At 45.3% G+C, this 25,517-nt stretch overlaps 6 protein-coding genes across 6 annotated transcripts in view; 2 read left to right on the top strand and 4 right to left on the bottom strand.

Moving 5' to 3' along the window:
• The window catches only part of FOXG_19753 (uncharacterized protein), a gene marked incomplete at both ends in the record, with an annotated part of 3,514 nt that extends 3,123 nt beyond the window's left edge, over nucleotides 1-391 (bottom strand). The window contains one exon of the mRNA XM_018400018.1: nucleotides 44-391. Coding sequence (XP_018244721.1) covers nucleotides 44-391 — 348 coding nt within the window. The remainder of the gene's footprint in view (nucleotides 1-43) is intronic.
• A 5,407-nt stretch (nucleotides 392-5,798) lies between these two features.
• On the bottom strand, nucleotides 5,799-7,022 carry FOXG_07348 (uncharacterized protein; the record flags this gene model as incomplete). Its single annotated transcript, XM_018385939.1, has 2 exons — nucleotides 5,799-6,290; nucleotides 6,342-7,022. The coding sequence occupies 2 exons, from the start codon at nucleotides 7,020-7,022 to the stop codon at nucleotides 5,799-5,801; spliced, it is 1,173 nt and encodes a 390-aa protein (XP_018244720.1).
• Nucleotides 7,023-8,519: 1,497 nt separating this feature from the next.
• FOXG_07347 (uncharacterized protein) lies at nucleotides 8,520-9,870 on the bottom strand (the record flags this gene model as incomplete). The annotated part of the gene is made up of 4 exons (XM_018385938.1): nucleotides 8,520-8,668; nucleotides 8,729-9,131; nucleotides 9,185-9,413; nucleotides 9,473-9,870. The coding sequence occupies 4 exons, from the start codon at nucleotides 9,868-9,870 to the stop codon at nucleotides 8,520-8,522; spliced, it is 1,179 nt and encodes a 392-aa protein (XP_018244719.1).
• Nucleotides 9,871-11,465: 1,595 nt separating this feature from the next.
• FOXG_07346 (uncharacterized protein) lies at nucleotides 11,466-13,316 on the top strand (the record flags this gene model as incomplete). Its single annotated transcript, XM_018385937.1, has 4 exons — nucleotides 11,466-11,803; nucleotides 11,853-11,894; nucleotides 11,945-13,094; nucleotides 13,143-13,316. The coding sequence occupies 4 exons, from the start codon at nucleotides 11,466-11,468 to the stop codon at nucleotides 13,314-13,316; spliced, it is 1,704 nt and encodes a 567-aa protein (XP_018244718.1).
• A 2,944-nt stretch (nucleotides 13,317-16,260) lies between these two features.
• Nucleotides 16,261-16,740, bottom strand: FOXG_19752 (uncharacterized protein; the record flags this gene model as incomplete). The annotated part of the gene is made up of 1 exon (XM_018400017.1): nucleotides 16,261-16,740. One exon carries the CDS (start codon nucleotides 16,738-16,740, stop codon nucleotides 16,261-16,263), a length of 480 nt encoding a protein of 159 aa, XP_018244717.1.
• Nucleotides 16,741-18,344: 1,604 nt separating this feature from the next.
• FOXG_19751 (uncharacterized protein) lies at nucleotides 18,345-19,176 on the top strand (the record flags this gene model as incomplete). The annotated part of the gene is made up of 4 exons (XM_018400016.1): nucleotides 18,345-18,629; nucleotides 18,714-18,899; nucleotides 18,967-19,046; nucleotides 19,107-19,176. The coding sequence occupies 4 exons, from the start codon at nucleotides 18,345-18,347 to the stop codon at nucleotides 19,174-19,176; spliced, it is 621 nt and encodes a 206-aa protein (XP_018244716.1).
• Between the last annotated feature and the right edge of the window lie 6,341 nt (nucleotides 19,177-25,517).

Below are 25,517 nucleotides of genomic sequence, written 5' to 3'. Positions count from 1 at the left end.
TGATAGATTTCGCCGCCGATAGGTTTTTGAAGTCAGCACCGACCACGTACCGCTGTGTGATGGCCTTGTTGATCGCAAGATGGGCAAAGGCAACGGTTTTGCTCGCCTCTATAGGACTCAGAGAAGCCACAGCATCTGTCAACTCACTCTGCTCTTCACGAAATGGCAAAACTATAACACGTCGGCCATCCCACTCGTGTTGGGCAATATCTTTATGAATAGAGACGTAGGGGGCTAGGCGATTAATGTTGAAGGCGTCGAGGGCTGTGGTTTGGTAGTCACGACGGTAGGCAAGGTCATGGTTCCCAAGTAAGATATGGACTTGGGGTATGATATCACTGAGCAAGCCAATGAAGCGATAACATGTAGACAAAACATGCGTTGGCTGCATGGTGCGGCTCATTAGCAGATCGCCGCATACTACTACCCTCCTGACCTGATGTCGCTCCGCCTCAGCAACAATCCACTTCGCTGTCTGCCAGACTCGATTCAAGTCATGATGCTTAAAATGAAGGTCACTAAAGAGCAACCACCTGACAGTCCTGGTTGGCAAGCCTTGCATTGCTTTAAGGGAGGATTGAAATGATGTTAAAACAAAGTTCACTTTGTAGAAGGGGTTGGTATGTTAACGTCATAGATTACTAAATACTGCGTTCTTTGTTAGCGGCTGAAGTTTTTATGCTTGTGGCTTGCAATTCTTCCTCTCCCTTTGAGTGCCACAGCCCTTCAGGAGGTCACTGTTAAATTGGTGGCTGGGAATTGTTGGATACGCGAGTAGGGTTGATGCCCAATTAAAATGGGGTTTATTTTCACACTTGAGCATCGATCTAGTCCCCAGGAGCTTCTGTCTCTGTTCTGTCCTTTTAGGTGTTTTCCCCGCTACCCGGTATTGATATATCCGGGGACCCACAAAATAAATGTTTCTTTTATCGAGGCGCTATCACTTATCCAACAATTCCCAGCCGCCAATCTAACAGTAACGGGCCCCCGTTACCGACTAACGTATTTCCCCACCACCCTGTCACAGCGTAAGACCAGACCAGGTTACCCTAGACCGATAGGCCAAGTGGATCTCAGTCACGTGGCGATACGTTATCGCAGAAGATCTTGACCGACCGCCAGATAGCTCCCGAACGTAGCTCCTCGAGCTACGTCTTGTCAATAGAGCCTGACCTGCCGGCAGTGCCTATCCGTAGCAATAGAACCTATCCGCCTAAAGCGTTCCCTGTTCACCTGTATTCCCGAGCCTGACCCGTGACACACCCCTTACACCCCTAGACCCCGCACACTTTCCTCACCAAAATTCAGCTTTTTTAAAAAGGTTTAAAAATATAAGATAAAATCTCAAATTTTAGCTTTTTCTTATTTAAGCTAGTTAAGAATTAAATTATATAAATATAACTTTTTTTTATTTATATTATTAAAATATAACCTTTTATTATAGATATATATAATAGCCTTAAGATAAAAGTTGAAAAATTAAATATAATAGGCTTTTTTTAATTATTATAAAATAGGTTTAATTTTTATAGTATTTTAATTAATTTATTTTGGCTTTATATATTATAAGGAGTATTAAAATACTTTAATAATTATTTTAATTTAATTTAACGTATATGATAAGCGAGTGAGCTAGACAAGCGAGTGAGCCACTATACTGTATAGTATAAAAACAGCCTACCCTATAGAGTTCTAACTCGTAAATAAAATATCTAAAAATCTTAAAAGAATATTTTTATACTTAGTATAGTTAATTACAATAATTGATATTTTTAAAAGATTTTTATCTATTTTATTTTCTATATAAAACCTTAAAATACAGTGTATTTCACAGTGTAAATAGACTTTGCTATATAACTTTATAAAGAAAATAGTTATAGTTTTTATAAAAGTAATATATAAAGATTTAGTAGTTAAATATATTATATTATATTCTTTAGCTATTTCAGAGTTAAATTGACCTTTTAAGAAAAGTTTAAAAAAGGGCTTTTAAGGTGAGAAATGTAGTGACTCACTCGCTTGTCTGGCCCACTCGCTTATCATACACGTTAATATTTAATTCTTAAATTATATATAAATTTTAAAGTTTTAAAATAAAAATAAAAATATTTATAAAAATACTTATAACTTTAAGTTTAACGTGTTTGATAAGTGAGTGGGTCATCCAAGTGAGTGAGTCACTGCACTGTATAGTATTAAAAAACCTACCCTATAGTATCTTTTTATTCTAAATAAAATAGATAAAAATTTAAAGAAAATATTTTTAAGAATAGTATAATTAACCTTATTATAAAATATTTCTTTAAGATTTTTTGCTATTTTATTTTATATAGTAAAGCTTAATTATACAGTATAAAATACAGTATAAATAGCTTTTAAGGTTTATAGCTATATAGAATTTTTCTAAAAATCTTAAAAAATGTATATAATATATTTTAAGACTTATATATATGCTACTAAAACTACAGCCAATTTAGGCTTAGTTTGAATTTTTAAAGAATTTTTTAAACCCCGGATTTAAGGTGGAAATAAGATTGACTCACTCACTTGGATGACCCACTCACTTATCAAACACGTTACCGATTGACTGAACAAGTCGCTTGGAGTTGGCATTGTGGCAGATGCTCTATACTGTGAGTCGACTATATGGTATGCCACTTGACATTTGAAAAGGGGGAGCTGTATCAAGAGATTGACCAAAATTTGCGATGAGCTTGAGGAAAAGGTGGAAGGGAAATGATCCGACAGGGGGTGTTGGTAGGTAGTAAGGTGAGGGTACCGGTACCTTGCTCTGGAAGGGAATTGCGCACCAAAAAAAGTCCCTCTACTTTCCGTGTTCATCTTGGCGTCTATCTACATTTCGCCTACATATCCGACGGTAAGATAGATAGATAGATGACCCACATGGCCCCCTGGTAGATAGATAGATGTAGATCTACATCTATCTACATCTACATTTCGTCCATATTGGTAGATAGATTCCCCACCCTGATTGCAACCGCTGCAACCGACAGAAAATATCTAAACTTGTGCCTACTGTTGGAAAATCCGGGGATCCCCCTTCCCTTCAGGATTCAGACTAACAGTCTGAAAGTCCTAGATTTAAAGTTTAAAGTCCTAGACGAAATCATTTAGAGATATAAACCTGAGAAGAACTCTCATCTCACTAATGAATAACCAAGTTTCATAAAATACATTTTCACCCAGCACTACTGCGCAATATAAACAACACGTCATGGGAGATAATCCGGATGGTTCGGGCGGGGGATATTATTGCCCTCAGCAGAAGAGGGTCAGGATAATAAAGGTATTAGAGATAGAGAATTAAAACGGTAATATAGAATGGCAGGAGGAATGTGAGACTAGTGAGGGAGCTCTAGGATAAAACCGAGCTCAGAAGCAAACTGCCCCTAAGTCATCCAGGGGTACAGTAGAGGCAGTCTAGAGCTTGAGCAGGACTTCAATAAGAAAGTCGAAGCAATGAAGGCCGAATTTGAGCTTAAGTTCACCAAGCTTAGAGATCACATGACTGAGGAAGCGACCAGGGCCACGGCCCAGATGGCACAAGAATTATCGCAAATCCGAGACCAGCTCACCCAGGTTTGCGGCGAGCTGGAGCAGACTTAACTATAGCTAGGCATGCTGAGCAAGACTGAGACACCACGGTCGTCAGTTCAATCGTATACAGACGCAGCCAGGATAACGTCCACTAGCATGTCCAGTCACTCTTCGTCTGCGGCCCGATCGGCAACTCCAGCACCGGTGTTCTGCACAGTCAACACATCTAGTGTTCCTAAAGACCTCATTGTATTGTTTATATTGCGCGGTAGTGCTTGGTGAAAATATATTTTTGTAAAACTTTATTGAGCTGAGAATTATTCACGGGTTAATATCTCTAGATGATTGTATCTAGGACTTTGAATTTTTAATCTAAGACTTTCAGACTAACAGTCTGAATCCTGAAGGAGAGGGGGACTCCCGGATCTTCCAACAGCTATAAGATCGCTGACAAGCATCCGGGATGAATGGATGGCTACGTGCTTTCTAAACAACGTCTACTGCTGTTACCTATCAGCACATTGTTCCCATGGTTTAGAACCGTTATACAATGGAATTTTTAATGTCATCAAAGGTGCGTATCGGAAAGAACTCCAAATGCTGGCTAGTTTGACCGATTCTGTGCCGGTTGACAAAGTCAACTTTATTCGGGCATATCCGAAAGCCAGGGAGGCGGCCATGAGGAAGGAGATTATCTTATCCGGCTGGAGATATACTGGAAATTCGCCTCTCAGCCGTCAAAAAGCTTTAACACATCCGGAAATTCAACCGGACAAAGAAAAACTGCAGGAACAGTTCCAGACACCAAGCCCTCCTCCACTGCACTCAGATGATACCCCGAAAACGAGCCGGCAAGTGAGGGATATGGCCAAACACCGAAGCCGACCGACCAGGTGGAAGCACAGTAAGATCAAAAAGGGCTTAGAAGCTTCAGAGATGAAGGTGGACGTTCAGAATGAGCGAATTGCTGGCCTCGAAAAGCAGGTGGCCCAGGTGCGGCGAGGTAGTAAAAGGAAGGCGATACCGAACCGGAACCGACGATTTATGACTCTAGCAGAAGCTCTAGCGACTGGGGAAGCTCTTCCTGATTCAACAGAGGCAGAAATAGAGTTGGGTGTAGACGAGGAGGTCGAGTCGGTGATTGGCGTGGGTGTCGGATCAGAGGACGAAAGTGATGACTTTATGGTCGTAACAAAGCACTGGCAGCGCACACGGAGCGATTGAGAGGCTAAAACAAACCACGCAGACAGTAAAATTTGAAGAATTTTCTAGAAACTTTCTCCAAAACCTAATTTAATAATTGAGAATGGGGCCTATTTTTGTAGATATTAAAATTTGGATGTTGTATGGGAGGAGCGAAATTTTGTTTATGCATTAGGTGGTCTTGGATGGTAGTAAGGTGGGAGCACCGGTACCTTGCTTTAGAAGGGAATTGCGTAATAAAAAAAGTCCCTCTCCTTTCCGTCTTCATCTTGGCGTCTATCTACATTTCGTCTACATCGGTAGATAGATTCCCCACCATGATTCTGTATCGTGGTGAAGTGGCCGAGTTGTGTGAAGAACATGATCTGGATTCCGCAATTCAAGGGTCCGAAGGAGTTTCGTGGGTCCCTTTCTAGATTCAAAGAGAGCTTGTGATCATCCCCGGGGTGTGTCGTAGGACGCGACACATCAAGCGAGAGAGCGTACCTGTGCTCGTCATGGGCAGCAAATCAGGACGCGCACCCCAGGCTCGACCCAGAGCCCAAGGGATTTCAAAAGCTCTGGATTCCGTATTTACCGCGCTGAACGAGAGGCTGTATTGTTTACCTGGCAACGGCAGAGTTGCGTAGGCCCCGAGAAACACCAGAACTGGGAAGAACGTGGCCTGCTCTGGGGATTCAAATCTAGTTGAGATCAGTTGATGTGCTCGATTGGCGGCCAAGATTGTTCTCGCGTACTCTATCACAAGTTTCTTTCTTGTGGAGATGATTCTCAGACTACAGGCTTCAACCCCATGCTGTCGGTGTCATTTTGAAGACCAAGCACGGATGGTTTAGTTTAGAGTTGTTAAGGCGAAGAGCTTCATACCCCGCACGGACGAAAACTGTGTACGTCGTCAAACTACTGCTGGTAACTGGTACAGTAGATGTAGCTGGACTGCTCATGGGTCAAGTCTTTGGGGACCGTGTGTGAGCCTCATGGTTGATATGCTTCTTCGGGTTTCGAGCGGATCGACATCGCTTCAAGTTATAGTTTCCTTAACAATTTTGCATAGTGGAGGCCGCATGCATTGCACAACGTCCTCCCTCCATCAGGTCCGCGTCGCCATTCAGGGGTGTCGATTCGGTCGCAGCTATGGCATCCGCCAGGTGGAACCGCACGCTGCCAACGTTCACGTGAGCTTTGTCTTGTTTTCCTCGCGTGACGGGCCTTACCCTTTGTCGCTTCTTGACCTCCGTCATACCATACTGGGGCTTCATTGCATCTCTGTGACTAGGCACGTCGTGCTCCTCTTCGTTGGGGCCCTTCAACTTGGCTCCTTCACAAGTTCGCTCGTTCTGAATTGATGTTTGCACCAAGTCTCTCACTTGTTCCAGAGAACGCTTAATGATGTCAATGTTGCTGAGCATGTCGCTAACTTCCTGTTCCGTCGGCAGTCTTTCGGGGATGAGGTGAGCTCCGTGCTGCTCACCAGCAGTTCGGCTGTACGCTTCGACAAAGTTAAAAAGCATGCGGGATGAGGACCCAATCTAATGATAGTCAGCATTAACGACCGTGCATACTCGCTTAGTTCGACTTACTCGGCTCAAGGAATCTTGATAGCTCCAGTTCTCAAAGTATATCCTGACCGTAGCATCATATAGAGCTCGGGTAGCATAATCGGCTTCTTCAGCGTGAGGAGGTGCCCTTGGATCACAAAGACCTGGGACATGAGTAGGAACCGCGTGCCTGGGATAGCTCATACAAGCGGGCAGAGGCATCTGGCGAGGAGATAGTTGACCGGGTTGGTAGGCAGCTGGAGCCGGAGGCGGAAGTGGCGGAGGAGAATGCGCATACACTCCGTTGAGGGAATGATGAAGCTCAGGAGGCTTCTGCTGTTCAGGACGGCGGTGTTGAGTAAGGATCTCTGGCTTAGCTGAGAACCTCTGGCGGCGGTCAGAAACAGGAGACGGTAGCGGCCGGTTGGTGAAAGGAGGCCCAGGGGTATGCGAGAAGGCGGGAAGAGCATCCTGTCGGGGAGGAAAAGGTGAAACCGTGTGCCGTGGCTGCAGAGAGAAGTGCTTCTCAGCCTCGGGGAACGATCTAGAAGCGGGACCGAAAGGCGATGGAAGACTGAGCCCCAGCTGAATGCTAGACGGAGGTCTAGGAGGATAATGGCCTGGTTTGGTTCCCTGAATGGCCTCAGGGACCGGAGGAAGCGATTGGCGGTTCGAAGGTTCATGATCGTCGGCCGGCTTCCGGAATTCCACAAAAGAAATCATGTCGAGGGAGCTGGCACTAGATGAAAAATGGGGATAATTTGAGGAGAAAGATGGCTGAAATATGACGTCTCGAGACGATCCCTTTAAGATAGGACGAGTGCTGTTGGTGACGCTAGTGCGAGTGGTACGGTTCGGGTAGTTGGTGGGGTTGTCCAGAGTCAGCAGAATGGCGGCTGTACGAACAAGGTGTTTTTAACATGGAAGGGACAGACATATACATGAGAGGAGGCAGTGTTGGAAGACTTGATGGTTCCCCCTGAACTTCAGGATTAAGGTTCAAGATTAAAATTAAAGTTTGATGTCCTAAAACTCAAATCGTAGGATCTAGGACTCAAGGACTCAAGTCCTAGAAAGAATCAGTCGAAGATATAAGGCCTCAAAGGTCCTTCCGACTGCAAGGAGAGAATAATAACACTTAATTATCAACTGCATCAGCATCCATGCGTGATCCAACAACATAATCAGTCGGTCATTAACCGTTCATCATTCCAGAGGCTGAACGCCACATATCGAATGTCGCCAGGTCAGAGCTTTCAGCGGCATAAGTGTGATCATACTTACGCAGCAGGACACTGTACTTGCAGCACTCAGCCAGACCTGACACGTGAATTATCACTGATATGCAACTTGAATAGTAAATAATTGGTTAATGCAACAAGACACTGCCTATGTCCTAGACTGGTTTTGTCGATTGACTGATGGCTACGCACGAATTTATGACGGTGTGATGAGCTTGGTGTGAGTCTAATCTTGGCAGATGCAAATGCCACGTCGATGTCAGTTATGTATTGTACATAATGAGGCGTGCGATCGTTATAGCAGTGATACTGCAGTCGGACCAAGTATAAAGAGATTCCTGGGACTTAGAGCGGGGAAACAGCTCAACCAAGAATATATACGCATTCCATAAGACACATTAGCAAATCAGGGCTCGTGACATCGACAAGCAGGCCACGACGAGGGACTTGGGTTTATTAGAGAAGGACTGGTATCATCCGCTTCCGCTCAATCTTCCCCCGGTCATATGCTATCTACTTGCAACTCACGCGAAACTCGATACCATTTTATTCGGGTTAACACGGCCCTAATAAGGCCATACCAACTTCAAAACAACATTTAGTAACTTCATCACCTTGGCAGTTATAGATTTAATCTACTCCCGCAATGACGCTCTCCACGTCAACCCTCAGGGCGGCCAATCTCACCTCTCCGAGGAAGGCTCTGACTGGCTCTGGGCTATTATGGCCTGCTTCAGCCTCGCCTTCGTTCGTCGACCCTGTGAATCCTTGCGCCGCAAAGTTTCTCGCTAACCACACGACCTACAGCTCGTCTACTATGCCCTTAGCTTCCGGCTGCCTTGGCTGTCCAATTGGGCACTAGTCTTCCTGAGCAGCAGCGCTGCCCTCAAATCAAACAAATCAAATCCGGGGTCATATTTCAGAAATTTGATAGTCCGCGATGCTGGATTTGTTGACCGCTTGTTTGATTGGATTTGATTCATTGGCAGTGCTGCTGAACACTAGCATCCGCCATCTCGAGATCGGCTTTGACTTGCGCAGCCCATCGCACTCGCTCTTCCACAATGCTGCTATCTGGAACAACGGCGTAAATCTCGAGCATATGATGCCTTGCTCTTGTACCGAAGACTGATTGTTGTATCGGCTCTTGTCAAGAATGTCACGTGTGATATGAGAAGATCAAGCCACCTCCAAGTGCATCAGAACAGTGTCTGGCAAGAACTTTTATCGTTTTCGTTGTTAGTTTCTTGACATTTAGGGTGAAGACCCGACCATATGATGGCCAAGTAACTAATTTTTCATTGTTTTGGAGCATCTTGGCAACTGTGGTTTCCTGGGTAGCCTCCATGACGCATTTCCCCGCTCCTGCGATATTCTTAATCCAGAAGCGCCCCTCTTCTTTGTTCTTTCCGTGCCAGTTGGCGATTATTCCAAAAACCACTCCTTGGCCTGGCATTTGCATAATCGCTGGCTGGAGCTGAAGGCAAATTGGAAGCATTTGAGTGGAGAGCAGCCCTTCGTAATGTTGAGTGTATGAAGTCAGGGCAGCTTCCAAATTACTCGATTCATATATAATAGTAGAAGAAAGAATCTGAGCCGAATCGAGTTAGCAAGGGACCCTATTTACACAGTTGAATGACTCACTTTGTCAATTGGATAAACCTTGATAGTGAGCTCGACAATAATGCCGAGTGATCCACCCCCGCCTCTGATGCCAACAAGCAACTCTCCATCAGCAGTCTGGATCTCTCCGCGAGCCTTGACGATCTTAGCACCAGTGATCTGATCAACTCCCAGGCCGTAATGTGACGTCAATGGTCCATAGCCACCAAGAGTACTCCATCCAGTGTATCCTACAGAGGCGATAGTCCCCCTTGATTATTTAATTAGCATTGGCAAGAGAGGCAGCTTGTTAGCAGTCTAGGTACTCACACCGGCGTAGTTAATCCCTCTTCGCCTAAAACTTTGGCCACCTGGCCAGTCAGGATACCTCCTCCAACCTTTGCGCTCTGTTTATCTTTAGAGATGGCAACCCCATTAATATCTCGCATATCGATCACAAGTGTTTTATTGACAAGCGTGCGGGCTGCGCAATCATGCCCCCCCGATCGTACACTGAACTTGACATTATTCCTAATGCAGAATTGAAGCACTGCGGCAACTTCATCTGCATTTTGCGGTTTAACGATACCGAGAGTTTTAACTGGCTTCTCAATGAAGCATTGTTCAACTTGTTTGTAGTCAGATGAGTCGGGTTGGTAAAACTTGGCTTGTGTATGAGCTAAGTGAGCCTTCAGCTTAGCAAACAAATTCGATGTTTCAACAGCCATTGTGAAGAGACTTTGAGTTAAATGTTTCTTAAAAACCCAAGGTGAGAGACGTTAGTCGTACGTTCCGGCAGCAATTTATCTAGTTTGAAATTATGCTATTAGGTAGTCACTGGAGCGCCTTAATTCGCCGCATTCGCGCTATACATAGTTTGTGCTGTAAAGCACATTTGTGGATACGTGACGAAAGTATCCTTGGATAGAGGTGAGTTTACGGTCGTCGCGAAGCCAATAGCTATCTCGGTGGCCTGAGGCACAGCAGCCAGCTACCAACCAAACATGGAGTGGATAGTTGGAAGGATCGTTTGTTCGGCTATGCATTTGTAAGCCTTGTGTCTTGCCGATAGCAGCTAAAGCATTAGCGTTAGGCGCATAGCAAAATTGCGTCACTCGAGGACACGGAAATCCTGATTTCAGTTCTTGGCATTTGTTTTGGGCTTGAGCTGCACCCTGCAACAGGAACTGGGTTTGGATTCAAAATCAAGAATTCTATTTAATATTACTCTTATAATTGTCATGCAGATATTTAAGTAGTGGTGGTATTATTCAAAATGACTGGACGATTAATCTCACGAGGCCAGTGGCTGCGCTAAGTTATTTCCCTGCTGCTCCAAGAGTGTCCCACCTTGGTCAGGAAGATGGAACAAACCCCAGTCTAACCCTCTTACCGCCTTGCCCAGACTAGGTACCAATACTCTGATAGGTTGGCTAAGCGGGGTTGGCTTCTGTTAGATTGGCGGCTGGGAATTGTCAGATACGCGAGTAGGGTTAATATCCAATTAAAATAGGGTTAATTTTCACACTTGAGGATCAATCTAGTCCCCAGGAGCTTCTGTCTCTGTTCTTCTTTTTCTGTTCTTCTTCTCTTACGTGTTTTCCCCGCTACCCGGTATTGATATATCCGGGGACCCACAAAATACATGTTTCTTTTATCGAGGCACTATCACTAACCCAACAGGAATGGGCTCCACTTCTCTTATTGCAATATTATTCTTGTATCCAAAGAGGGGTTTCACCCCTCTTTGGCAGACTGATCAAAGAATCAAGTCGACGATCAATAACATCACAACATTCTGGTCCACACTTGGATACACTCACTCCATTGTATTCGTGCGTATCTAACCGCTTCTGGTTCTTCCCAAGCTTTAAAGCGCGGCGCATCTAGCAAGAAAAGGGCATGGTCTGGTGAAGGTAGGACTTAGCCCAGCTAGCCAAGCATATGAACCCCACCCTATCCAAGGCAGCTCATTCATTGGCCGGTACATATAGCCCTCCAAACGATCGTTCATCTACTTCCTAAATTAAGTATAATAGGCCGCTGTGTGAATATCACGGCCTCACTAAAACATTGACATGAGATCTATTCCAAGTTTCCATACTACCAGATCAGCGTCACTTCATTTCAGTTACTGGAAAACCGGTGAAGATGCTGCGTCATTCTCCTCCCGCCAAGGATAGTTCAACGGCTGCTTGAGCTAGGCTGTGCATAGCCACTGAGTTCAGAAATGAAGCTTAAAGAGCTTGCGATTTCCCCTACATTTTGACATAGTCTCTCCAGAGCCATTTCTTCTACATCAAACCTTTACAACAATCTTATCATGCTTCGACTCACTGCAATAAGCTTTCTCCTTCTTATACCACTAAGCCTAGCAATCGTGCTACCACGCAACGACAATGTCGATGGCCTGGACTGGAAGCCGTGCGACCTGCCCTTCCCCAAGTCGCGCCAAGAGCAGATCAAAGAAGCCATCGACTGCGCGACAATCAAAGTTCCCCTCGACTACACGAATCCAAAGTCCGGCGGAGAGATTGATCTCCAGCTGATCAAGGTTAATGCAACCAGGCAGCCTGCTAGGGCTAGTGTTATCTTTAACCCCGGTGGTCCTGGGTCTTCTGGTATTGAAGAGGTCGCAGTTCTTGGTCCTATGTATCGAGAGTAAGTTGCTTAAGCACTTTATTGTGCTACATAATTCTAATGTCTGTAGTATTCTAGGTGGCAGCTTCAACGTTATTGGCTTTGATGCACGGTAGGTTCTAGTCGTCTTCAGCAAGCAACAGTAAGCTCATAAAGATCCAGAGGCACAGGACGTACGATCCCCTTCTCCTGCGCAGTCAGAAACAAGACCGCCGACTCAGACTCGGGCAGCCTGTCCCGGCGCAACCCCTATTCACAATTACCTAACCCTCAGGTTGATGCCTACAATATTCTCAAACATCAGACTTGGCACGGTGCCAAAGAGTACTTTAAGGGTTGCTATGAGAACCATAAAGACACCGGCCGCTTTTATGGAACCACCTTTGTTGCTAAAGATCTGCTCGCCATCGTCGATGCCTTAAAAGAGGATGGTCTCCTACGATTCTGGGGCCGCTCGTATAGCACCATTCTCGGACAGACCTTTGCAGCCATGTTCCCTGAACGCATTGGTCATTTGCTCCTGGATTCTGTCGTCGAGCCTGATGGATACTACCGCGGTAATTGGGCTAGTGCTACACGCGATACGGAATCTGCACTGTTCCACTTTTTCGAGCAGTGTATTGACGCTGATGTAGAAGTTTGCCCGCTGGCTAACTTCACCGGCACTAAAACCACGGCCGAGAGCCTGATGAGCCAACTTTCCGATGTTCTTCAGAAGCTTAAGGATGATCCTATCATGGTGCCAAAAGAGCTCCAGGCCCCGCGGGTCTTCTGGTTTAGCCCTGGAAAGTGGGATCTATCACTCTTCATTAAAAGTGTGATCCAAGCCAATTTGTATAGCCCCGCCAAGTTCTTACGTCTCAGCTCGATACTTGGCCCGGTACTTGTTGGGAACTTTAGCAGCCTGATTGGACCTGAAGCTATCGAAATCCAAGCTCAAGCCGCCAAAGAGGCACCAGAGAAGCAGAAAGAGGATGGATTACCATGGAACCTAGGTGTCGACGCTTTCCACGCAATCGCATGTTCCGATTCCAAGTATAGAGCAGAGAAACCCGAAGATATGTACTCACTGCTTCAGGCTCAGGTGGCACAGGGCTCTTTCGCGGATTCTATCAGCGGCAAGTTCTGGCCTTGTGCGCAGTGGCCTTTCACCGCGGCCGAAACATACGGTGGCAGCTTTGACCAAATTAATACTAAGAACCCCATTCTTCTTGTGAATGGCAAATGGGATCCTGTCACGCCTCTGAGTGGTGCTTGGGACGTATCTTCGCGCTTCGGTGAAAGCAGACTTCTGGTCCACGAGGGTGCCGGCGTAAGTTGAAACTCCCTCCCTTCCTGCTCTCAAACTAACACCATATAGCATGGGTTCCAGAATGGAGTATCCAAGTGCACGAACGAAGTTGTGCAGAGGTATTTTGAAAAGGATGAGCTTCCGAAGCTCGGCATGGTTTGCAAAGCCGATAGGAATGCTTTTGAACAGGCCGTTGGCGATGCCAATGCAAAGGTCTTTCGGGCAATGCATGGTGGAGAATGAGATTCCTATAAAAGGTTTGAAGCAGTCGGAAATATAACTATATTTTAATATATTAGGACGTTCAGTATCTTCGCTTGATGTGGTTATAGTAAGTTGGCTGGCTAGGCGGTAAAATAATGATATCCTAGCAGGTTACGATATCGACGATTTATGTGGAGTTGTTGAACAGGCAATAGGTGTTACGTGCAAGCTGGGGTACTTTAAGATTACATCCAAAAAGGTAAAACCTTGAAGGGGCAGAATAAAAACAGAACACGACATGAATGTACCAATCTGGATCAATGGACTGAATACACGCAATGTCTGACAGGAGTCTCACCTCTAGTAAAATTGTAACAAGACAATAGGGCATATGATGCCAGGATATATACCTAATATTGGAATTTGTTTTACTTAGGAAGATGCTAGAAGAGAATATGAAACGCTATTACTTAAAGAGCAGCAAGCCCTGCCTCATTTGCGCATAGATACTATAGAGATTATTTCTTTAGATCCATTATTATAGTCTATTCTCCATCGGTCCTCTTATCCTTCATACTTGCCGGCACGTCAGGTCCCTTAATAAATCCTCGAGTAAGAATACTTAAAGAGCGCAGAGGTCAATCAGCAGTACTTCCAGAGCTTGAACAGATTCATGATCGTTGGCTGAGTAAAGCACATTTACAGCTCAATGACCTTGAGAAGGATGTCGAAGATTAGATGATTCTGTGAGTTCCTTTTCAATTAGGTCGTAACGTATATGATAAGCGAGTGCACCAACCAAGCGAGTGCACCAAAAATCTCCCAATCTCTCCTCTTCACATCTAATTAACTACTCCTCAACCATTAAATATGCCACAATCAAATAATGAAGCTAACATGCTTCTCGCTCTTCGAGCCCTTCAAAATGACCCGAAACTGGGTCTCCGACCCGCCGCAAGGTTGTACCAGGTGGATTATTATGCCCTTCGTCGCCGACAGAAAGGCATCCAGTCTCGACGCGATACCATTCCTAACTCACGCAGATTATCTGATCTAGAAGAGCAGATCATTGTTCAGTTCATTCTTGACCTGGATTCACGAGGAATTCCCCCCGCGACTGCGTGGTGTTGAAGAAATGGCCAACCGACTGCTCGCCGACCGCGACGCGTCACCTGTTGGCAAGCGCTGGGCTTCCAACTTCGTCAGGCGACAACTAGACCTCAAGGCGCGTTCTTTTCGTAAATACGATTATCAGAGGGCCAAATGCGAAGATCCAACTATTATCCGCGATTGGTTTAGGCTCGTGGAGAATACAATCGCGAAATATGGTATCAGCCTCGCTGATATCTATAACTTTGACGAGACCGGCTTTATGATGGGCGTTATTGCAAGCGGAATGGTTATCACAGGCGTAGAAAAACGTGGAAAGGTGAATTCAGTGCAGCCTGGAAACCGAGAGTGGGTTACAGTGATTCAGGCGATCAATGCGGAAGGCTGGGCCATCGCGCCGTTTATCGTCGTTGCGGGCCAATATCACCTCGCCAGCTGGTACCAAGAAAGCAATCTCCCCGGGGATTGGGCTATTGCGACAACTCAAAATGGCTGGACCGATAATGAGACTGGTCTTGAGTGGCTCAAGCACTTTGATCAATGCACAAAAACCCGATCAACTGGTCGCTATCGTCTTCTAATCCTCGATGGACACGAAAGTCACCACTCGGTTGACTTTGAAAAATATTGCGAAGAGAACCACATCATTACGCTATGTATGCCGCCTCATTCATCTCATCTACTTCAACCTCTTGATGTCGGGTGCTTTGGGCCGCTCAAAAGGGCATATGGTCGAGAAATAGAGCATCTGATTAGGTGCTCTCTAACCCATGTTCCAAAGACGGACTTCTTTCCGGCATTTTATGCCGCCCACCAAGCCGCTATAACTGAAAGTAATATCCGGGGGGGGGGCTTAGAGGGTCCGGGCTTGTTCCTTTAGACCCGGAAAGTGTTATATCGAAGCTTGATGTGCAGCTACGAACTCCAACGCCAATCAAGGAGGAGGCTAGCCTTCCCGACCTTTGGGTGCCCAAGACGGCAAAGACTGTCCTCGAGGCCACTTCTCAGTCTGAATACCTTGAAAGACGAATCAGAAGGCACCAGTACAGCTCTCCAGCATCTATTGTTAACGCGCTCAAGTCATTTTCTAAGGGAACGAAGGCGATAATGCATCAGATAGCATTATTAAAGTGTGAGAATCAGATCCTTCGACAGGCAAATGAGACTCTTAGCAAAAGGCGCAGAGCAAAAAAAAAAAGCCGCCTACGTAATGGAGGAAAGATGACTGTAGGTGAGGGTATGGATGTAATTGATCAGAAAGACGTTGATACGCAGATGGTGGCCGAATTATCGAGAAGTGGTGGTAGGGGAAGGACAGAGCTGGCGAGAGAAAGGCGCTGTAGAACCTGTGGAAAGACTGGACATAATACAAGAACAAGTCAGATAGCTGTACGAATATCTGAAGAAGAGTATAGCGATTAGTTTCAATTACTTAGATGCTTTGCTGTGATTTTAAGCTCTATTCTGTCTTGATAGTGGGAATTTCTGGTGCACTCGCTTGGTTGGTGCACTCGCTTATTATATACGTTAGATGTAATGTTGAGAAATGTTTATCCCGCACGCTTATCATGTACGTTACTCTATAAGTTATATATATACGTATATTGAAGCTGTAGATATGAGTTTATTGGTTACCTTCTCACGATCAACGATAGTCTACCTCTTGCAAGACCATAGATCGCGCTTTGAAGAGCAGCCTTTTCGGTTGGGCGGGCATATTTTATATTATTATATATGCTTAATGTCGTGGACTAATTGCTCTTAAAACCATCTGATAGTCCCGAATAAAATCAAATTCCTTCTAAGACCATACGATTACGATAATAAGATTTTCATGCTGTACCCTTACTATAAATCGCTCGCCTTATGTCCGTCATGATACGTGATAGCCATCTCTTCTCTTTTTCAGTATAACCTCAATCTTTCCTTCCAACTCAAGGATTCGATTTCTTGCCATATCCAATATTTGTCCTCTGCTTAGAACCTGGCCAAGATTGGCTGCGATATCCCTGTCAGCAAGGCTCCGTGCCTGTGCCGCTGGCAGAACTTCGAGGAGCCTTTCAAACTGCGCCTTGAGTCGGGCACGGTAATGTTTCTCGACAAAGTTATGGCTTTTTCGGGCGTGTTCTTGATTGCTGGGAGCTGCGCTACAACGTTTTCGGTTCTTTGATTTGCGCGATGCTGATCGAAGTTGACGTTGAAGTTGAACGTCGGGAACATGAAGTGAAATATTCTTGCTAAGGGGTTGTTGATTCGATGGGTTGCTCGCCTCCTCAGGACGAGTCAAAGGCCCATTCGGCTCTCTCCTCGGAGGCTCTGTGTCAGCCTCGTGGCAGATATAGTGAAGGTTCATCTCAAGACTTGGTTGGCAGGCCACAGAGCAATGGGCTTGCAATAAATCAGAAAGTCCGGATGACCCGAATGTGTTGATAAAATTATAAGAAGCCACATACTTATGGACACAAGCCAAATATACAAAGTGCCGTAATCTCTACATAAAGTGGTATCAACTTGAGCGTATCGTCGGGTGACAACAACTAACAAAACAAGTTGACCAATAAAAAACGCGCGAGATCCATGTGGCGTTATCCCTGGCGAATTGCAAGGGTGGCGTCCAGTAAAACTGCTCGGAGGGAGGTCCGATAGCTAGTCAATTTGAAAAAGCACGTCATGATCACGACGAACACCCCAGCTTCCTTGTATTTTGCGCTTGAAAGAAGATACTGTATAGTGAAGAGAGAGGTCAAGAAAGGGTTTCTGGAATATGTTGAAGTCGCACTCTCCCACTCGCAAACCTGTCTTGTAGACAGACTATAGACTGCTGTTAGTCAACTCCTGATGGCGGGTGATTTCACAAGTTGAAAAGAATAACCACGCAAAGAGGCTGAACAAGAGACTAAACTAGAAAATTAGCATATCTCGATCCCCTTGGAACCGCCTGCAGACAATGTTTCCGATAGTAGTCGGCCTGCCTCTACTGCCTCATGATACCCAGCGAACATGACCCGATCATTTTCAGCAGAGCCTGTTGAGCCCAAGCCAAAGGGTGTGTTATGCTTTTCCTTCATTGACTGTTAGTATTGCTTCATTTGTCCCGCGTCGTCGAGTGTCATCTTTGCTTGTGATCGTGATGGCCCACCATCAAGTACATCTTGCGAACGAAAACGCCTCACCTGCACTCGAGGAACTATTTGCAAGTTCTAGGTACTTGACAAACAATTCCTGGATGGATGCTAAGCTACTGACCTGGCCCGTGAGTACGCTCTACATAATCACCCACCATGCGGGGACCTATTCCTCTATACAACTCTCAAAGGCTGTAAGGAATGTATATATAATTCGGTTCTTAACGTATACGCATAAAGAAGCCGGGTAAGGAATGGGAATTGCACAGGGAAGGAGGAACATACCGATGACAGAATTACAGCAAAAACATGTTGCAAAGGAATCTGTCGGTTGCGTGATGTTATGTGTGTCTTTGCATGCCACACCAACCAAGATTCTTTGCACCAGAATAGGGAATAGTCAAACAACCCTGAATTACGGCTGCCAGCAGTCAATGACTCATCATAACACTGGCACTTTAAAGTTTTAGCTGAGGAACAGTCCAGACCCGTTATCAGAACATGCTGACTTCTGTCCTAAACTTTAATTCCACTCCTCTCGCTAATCTGTCAAGTACAATTCTGTAGCGATTATTGCCGTCTGCCATATGATATGACAACTCGTACCACACATGAATTGGACACAATGAAACTACCGATCAATAACACTGTTGCGTAATGATGATATCAGATGCAGAAATTAACCAGTTGCCTCGTAAGTATATACACCACAGTTCTCCTTGCACTTCGTCTTAATCTGAGCAGCAAACTCATTTAGCTGTACCTACCACATAACGGTTGCAAACTGAAGTGACCTACATCATCTTCTCAATCACTCCTGCTACATTCCAAAATGGTAGGAACTGGTGTTGCACATAAAGTTATTTCCATTCTTCTCCGTCTTGGCGAGCTTGCCTCCGCTATAATCGTCCTAGGAATTCTCTCGCGCTTCTGTTACCTTATCAGCATCGCGGAGGTGTATGCCGATGGACGGATCATCTATGGCATCGTTGTTGCGTGCCTTGGTATCATCTACTCCTTCATTTTCTGTCCGCCATTTAAGAATATGTTCTTGGGATTTCCCTTTGACTTTGTAATGTTTGTGATGTGGCTCGTGGCATACTGCCTGCTTCAGACTGTATGGCTCCCCTCTTCCATTTTCATATCACCGCATAACTAAGACCATATACTAATCATGCGCAATGTTCGTTTTATTTTATAGAGAACTGGTGGTCACGCTTGCTCTGTAGGTTGGTATTACGACTATTGGGGCTACTATTGGGGTCGTTTCTGGCGAGTCGGGCCCATTGGGACAGTTACCATCAACGGGGCGGGTTGCGGGTCGTGGAAGACGGTCCTGGCCTTTTCATTTATCGCATGGTTCCTCCATCTTCTGAGTGGGATCCTTGTGGGTCATTTCCATGAATTCGTTCCTGTTTTTAAACACTCGGAAAACCTAACGCAACAATCTCTAGGGGGTATACGTCTTCCGTACTTATATTAGGATCGATGAGACAAAGCGCGAAATCAGGCGTCAGGCTGAAAAACTTACCAAGTAAGTACTCTTGAAACGTGGTGGCATTTGGACGGTAGACTAATGGTTCCTGCACTAAAGGGGTGATTCTCGAGCGCACGGCTACAACCAGAGAGCTGAAGAGGAGAATGGCGCGACGAACAATGTCTAGATTATGATGCCTACTACTTCGGTCTAGCCTGGGTGAGAGCGCGCGGATGAATTCGCCCACAAGAAGAGCAACAACCTGCAACATCCAAGTTTGTTTTGTGTTTGGCGGATAATACCATAACCAGATCATAGTCAAAACTTTGAAAAGAGTAGAGAGTACAGCAGGTTGAATCAATAGCGTAGTATACTGAGGTGGCTCCGACATAGGAAGATCATAAGCTCGAGAGCCATCGTGACAACATATATGATTCTTTTTAATCTCTGATTAATCAAGTAAAACATACAGCAACATGACATTGACTACCAGGTAACTCCTACCGCCACCACAACGGGTGCTGAGTGCCCTACGCCACTGACAATGATTTGCTCCGGCTCGTATGTACCCGGAATTGTTGAGTTTGTCGCACCATTCCAATAGGACCTCGAGAAGCAGTCTACGCGTTTGGATAGTGTCTTCGTACCTGTGCGTACCAAGCTGCGTGCCAACACCGCGCAGCCTACGCAGGCGGGCCAGTCTGAGTCCACCGTGACATTGCCCATGGTTGCGATGTTTGTAGCCGTTGCTAACAATGTAGTTCCGCTCAGTATCACTGTATTTGAGGTCAAAGATTGCGAAGTTGGACCCATATATATACAGCGCATGGGGTTGGTAAACAATCATTGGTCCTGAGTTATTGGAGTGTGTGTTGCAACCGAAGAAGGTCGGACGCTTGTTGAGACCGAGATTAATATACGTATTCTGACCAGGGATTTTCGGGGATTTGCTATTCTGTGTTGAGGCGCCCTCCTTGGAACCCTGATACGTTGCAACGACGGCTGTGCCGTCCGGCCAGTGAGTCGTAGTGTCAGCGGAGCCGTCAACAGTACTGAAGACATCTATTTGACGTTCAGCTAAGGGCAGTGGATGCAAGGGAATGTTTTGCAAGTCGTCACTACTATCGGCGAGCGTAAGAATTGTAATTTTTGCATTTGAGCTGTTCCCGGGGTTGTATTTATAGATGGGAATGGGCCATTCGGTGTTGTTTATATTGCGCAGGGGAACTGAATGAATATATATAACGTGGTCGATAAGCGAGTGTCACAAAAATCTCAACCTCTTGACTTTAAATCGCTTTAAAACCGCCATAAACCATCTAATCAATTAAAACTACTCACTATACTCTTCTCTTGGGGTCTCAATCACTACCCGACAGGTCCTTGCATTATGCCCGGCCTTGCCGCATACACCGCAACGCCGACCACCCGGGCGCTCCGACCTTCCTTGAGCACCATTTCTAGATCATTCGGCCACTACCTGCGCATCAACATCCAACTGATCAATTACTTGCGATGCTTCCTGTACCGTCATTGCCCCTCCTTTCTGTAGTCTAGTCCTTTTTGCCCTTCGGCGCCGGCTTAGTATCTTATTTGCTTGTTCAAGATCCTTTAACCTAGCCTCTACTAAGGCTAGCCGATGTAGAGCGGCCTTTGTTGCTTTAGTACTAGAGTTTAAAGCTTCAACTATTGACTCTGGGGAGCTGCTTTTATGACTTCCGATTCGCCTTTCGAGGTATTCAGATTGAGATTGAGCCTCAGTTGCTGTCTTTGGGGTCTTTGAACCCCATGGGGTCGAAGGTTTAGCAGCCTCCCCGGGAGGCGTTGGAGTCCGTAGCTGCACATCAAGCTTTGAGATTACATTTTCCGGGTTAAAAGGAGCAAGTCCAGCTCCTCTAAAACCTCCCCGGATATTTCTTTCAGTAAAAGTAGCTTTAAATGCAGTATAGAAGGCAGAAAAGAACTCGTTCTTAGAAATATGGGTTATAGAGCATTTAATCAGATGCTCTATTTCTCGACCATAAGCCTGTTTTAGCGGCCCAAAGCACCCAACATCAATGGGTTGAAGTAAGTGAGGTGCATGAGCAGGAATACATAGCGTAATGATCTTGTTCTCCTTATAATACCTCTCGAAATCGGCAGAGTGGTGGCTTTTGTGACTGTCAAGGATCAGAAGACGATAGGGACCAGTTGATCGGTTAGTTTTAAACCGATCAAAGTGCTTTAGCCAATTAAGACCCAGCTCGTTATTTGTCCATCCATTTTGGCTCGTTGCAATAACCCAATCACCTGGGAGGTTGCATTCTCGGTACCAATTCGCAAGGTGATATTGGCCTGCACCAATGATAGACGGCGCGATCGATTGGCCTTCCGCATTAATCGCCTGGATCACAGTAATCCATTCCCGGTTTCCAGGCTGCACTGATTTTGGTCTTCCTTGCCTTTCTGAACCGGTGACAACCATTCCGGCCATAATAACGCCCACCATAAAGCCTGTCTCATCAAAGTTCCAGATATCATCTGATCGGATACCATACTTCGCGATTGTGTTCTGTATAAGCCTGAACCAGCCACGAATAATAGTCGGATCTTCGCATTTGACTCTCTGAGAGTCATATCTCCGAAATATACGCATCTTTAGCTCTGGTTGTCACTTTATGAAGTTATGAGCCCAGCGCTTGCCAACAGGTGACGCGTCGCGGTCTATAAGCAGAGAATTGGCCATTTCTTCCACAAAACACAATCGCGAAGGAAATCCTCGCGAATCTAGGCCAAGGACGAATCGAATTATTATCTGTTCTTCTAGATCAGATAGTTTCCGTGAGTTTGGGATGGAATCGCGTCGTGATTGAATGCCATGTTGACGACGATGTAAGGTACGGTAATGGACTTTATAGATAGTTGCAGCGCGTCGGATACTTAATTTGGGGTCATTTTGAAGGGCCTGAAGTGCAAGAAGAATTCTAGCTTCATCTGAGGGTTGTGACATATTTGGTGGTTGAAAAGTATCTGATCAAATGGACATGATGTAAATTGAGGGTTCTTTGTGACACCCGCTTATCAACCACGTTATATATATACGTTATATTAAATTTGTGGTTAATTATGAGATAAATGTTCTTCTCGGGTTTATATATCTAAATTATTTCATCTAGGACTTTTGAACTCTAATTCTAGGACATTCAGACTAACAGTCTGAATCCTGAAGGAATTGAGGGCCCCCGGTTTTTCCAAAGTATGTCGTGTCATATTAACCGAGGTTGTGGTTTATTAGACGCCCTATATCGTTAGTATTGGGTGATCCACTGATGAGGGAAACAGGGACATTCTCTGCATAAGCACTACCAACGCCATTGAAGGCTGAGAAGGCGCCTACGCTATAGCTGGTTATGCAAACGCCAAGTCCCTTGCCACGAGCGTAGCCTTCGGCAGCTAAGGAGCAGCTCAGCTCATTCGTGCAGCCGACTCCGGCCAGGGATGGATGAGCCTCAAGTTTCTCAAGGAGGATGAGGTTATAAGTCCCTAGAACGATACAATGATGACGGATGCCAATCTGCACAAGTCTTGCGGCGAGATAATCACCTCCTGTGGAAGGTGACATGGAAGAAGAATGCGAGCTCGTTGAGCCAAGAGCAGTGAGGATGCATTAGTCGCCGGATAATGTTTTTCCTCGATTAAAAGTTGACTGAGAAACTCGGCCGACGCAGTTGCACTGAGCTGCCCTAAAATTCACTCGCCAATAGACGTTTTTTCCATGGATACTGTCTGCATATTAACAAAGAGACAATGCTTGAGTTTGATCATAAGGAAATACTATCATCAACTAACTGACTCTAATCAGCCTATCAGCATTACCAAGTGAGAAAACTTTGGTGATTTGACCGTTTCGTGTCATTGGTTTGTGTCGTATTGGAAGCGTATTTGCGTACTGGCAGAGTACAGCTAAAGAAACACGTTTTATCCTCCGTTGTAGCTCCCCTCACGAGCTTCGGAAGTCTAGTCACTTATTGCCACCTTAACGATCAAGCCACAATGATGATCAGATTATTAAAGTCGCGCATAAAAATGTATCGTCTCGGCCGCAACAACAGCTGAAAATGAATAGATGACCAGATCATCTCAGTATAATGAGTGTTGTATTCGCTGATTGCATTTGACGATAATACACTTCGTGCGGAAGTTGCGTGTGTGATATGCAAAATTAACTTCTTATATTAACTATCGGAAGCAGCATACAAGGCGTAGCATCACATGTAAGTCATTCCTTCAGTCACTTCGACTGTTGGATTGCAAGGACTTGCCGATGCCACGTAACCGAATCCACGCATCCTGATTTAAGGTAATTTAACTGTAGTGTTCCGCTGTTTCTTACGTTCAAAGCTCTACGTAGCCGAGACTGTATGATCCGTCTAAAGCCTGGAATGACGTGTGCCACATGTCAGAACACCTGACTGCCAATGTAAAATGAACGGCTCAATTTTATCATGTTATCAGAGAATGAGCCCATGTTATTGTAAACGCAAAATAAACATTTGTTTGAGGATCTTTGAATAGTCAGCCTGGTTGTACAAGATTGTATCTAATGAATTGCATGCCATAACCTTGATGCAACACAACGCTTATTACTGCCCAGCGACTTCTTCCAGCGTACGAGATCTTGATCTCTGCATGCTACTATCGATTGAACGGTATGGTTGGATTGTATTGCTAAACACTGGACCTCTATGTAATCAGATCAAAAAGTTGTCAAGCTGAAATAATCTGATAACTTTATCCAATACGTTGTCGAGATAGATGAAGGTTACAGTTTTAAAAACAAAACGCTATTTCCTGCATAATAAGGTATCATGCATAATATCTGGAAAAAACTTCTTCTCTCAGTTTCGACACGTTAAACCTGCATTATGACTCAGCCATCAACCAACCTTATTATTCAGTTGCAGCGTCCTTGGGTATACAACGACTCCTCATTCTTCAATGCCAGTCAACCACTGTCAAGCTGAACTAACATCATATTCAAATAGACTACTTCCAACTACGAAGAGGCTCCAGCCTATCGAGACGCAATCTGCACTACCACCTATTTCTTTTAGTCGAATCGACTCTCTCCCTCAATCGTTTCGCTGACGCCTCTATAGCGGCCTGCTCCTGATCATCCAGAGACAATTGAATCGTATGCAGAATCACTTTTCTTCCAACGACCGCGGGCATGCTCAAACAACACTTGAACTGGCCCTGAAAATGGCTGACAGGACTGACTTCACGTTTGTCCAAGGGGATGGAGCAACATATGTTTGCCGTGGTGGAGCCAATTCCGAACTGAGCCGATCCTTTACCTATGATTATATTTTGAGATCGGTGCTTGCAGATACCCTCGACTTTGATACGATCAACATTGTTCAACATATTTACTTCGGAAGTTGGCAATGCACCAACCGTTGCTGCTGACGATGCAACGACTTGGTCTTCTCCATGAACACCAACTATGAAAGCGTCTATGGACGAGGCGGCGACCTTAAAGAGGATTGATTAGCACACAACGGGGCGTGAAGAGTGAATGCTGTTGTCGTAAGAACTTACCGAACCTCAAGACGCTACCATTCCGCAGAGTCGAGCAGTATCTAAGGAAGTTCCCGAACCTATTACTTGTGACGCTGGAAGCCCGGAGATCTCCTTAGCGAGAGATGTCAGTAGATCAACGGGATTTGCGATTAGAAGCAAGATAGCATCAGTTCGGAAAGGCTTCATTGCGTCAATTACTGTTCGAACCATCGAGGTACTCCGAGAAGTGTATTCGACTGCGGTTTGGCCTACCATGCACCACCACCCTTTCGCCACGCAAAGAAAAAAAAACACCACCAAAACTCAACTATTTTACTTACACGGCGTTTGGCCAGAATAACCGTAATCTATAAAAACCCGTGTATTATAATACAAAAATGATGCCCCTTTACCTCAGTGGTTTTTTTTACTAGCCTTTCTGACCGCGTCTTGCGCTGCGGCTGTATGATTTCTTCTCTCACTTCAATCACCGACCCAGCCTCCGAATCCGACCCTGACTCCTCCGACGAGATATAACTCACCACAAAATCCTTTTTTCCGCTTCCCGTCCCTGTAATCACTTCTTCAGATGATAGAGCTTCATTGAGAGCCATAAACCATTTGCTAGGATTGGGGACAGCCTTCCTTTTCCTACCTATCTTTAGACGGGCCAGTTCCTCCTCCAAGCTAGCAATCTTCATGCTATGTGCCATTAATGCCTGCTGCTGGGTCTCGAACCCCTTTGCTATCATGTTATACCGCCTCCGCGTCTTTGGTGTCTTGTTCAGCCCCAGATCGCGAATCTGGCGGCTGGTTTTTGGCGTGTCATCCGACCCAAAATATGAGGCCCGCTCCGGCGTCCTCCTCGGGCTTTTTTTTGGTCTATCCTCTTGGATCTCCGGGTGCCGCAGTGCTTTAGATCGCGAGATGGGCCAATTTCCAGTGTCCCTCCAGCCGGAGAGTATGTTATTCTTTGTCATTCCCATT

Source organism: Fusarium oxysporum, chromosome 6, assembly GCF_000149955.1.
Source record: "Fusarium oxysporum f. sp. lycopersici 4287 chromosome 6, whole genome shotgun sequence".
NCBI classification, from domain to species: domain Eukaryota; kingdom Fungi; phylum Ascomycota; class Sordariomycetes; order Hypocreales; family Nectriaceae; genus Fusarium; species Fusarium oxysporum.
This window is presented reverse-complemented; position numbering and strand designations above follow the sequence as displayed.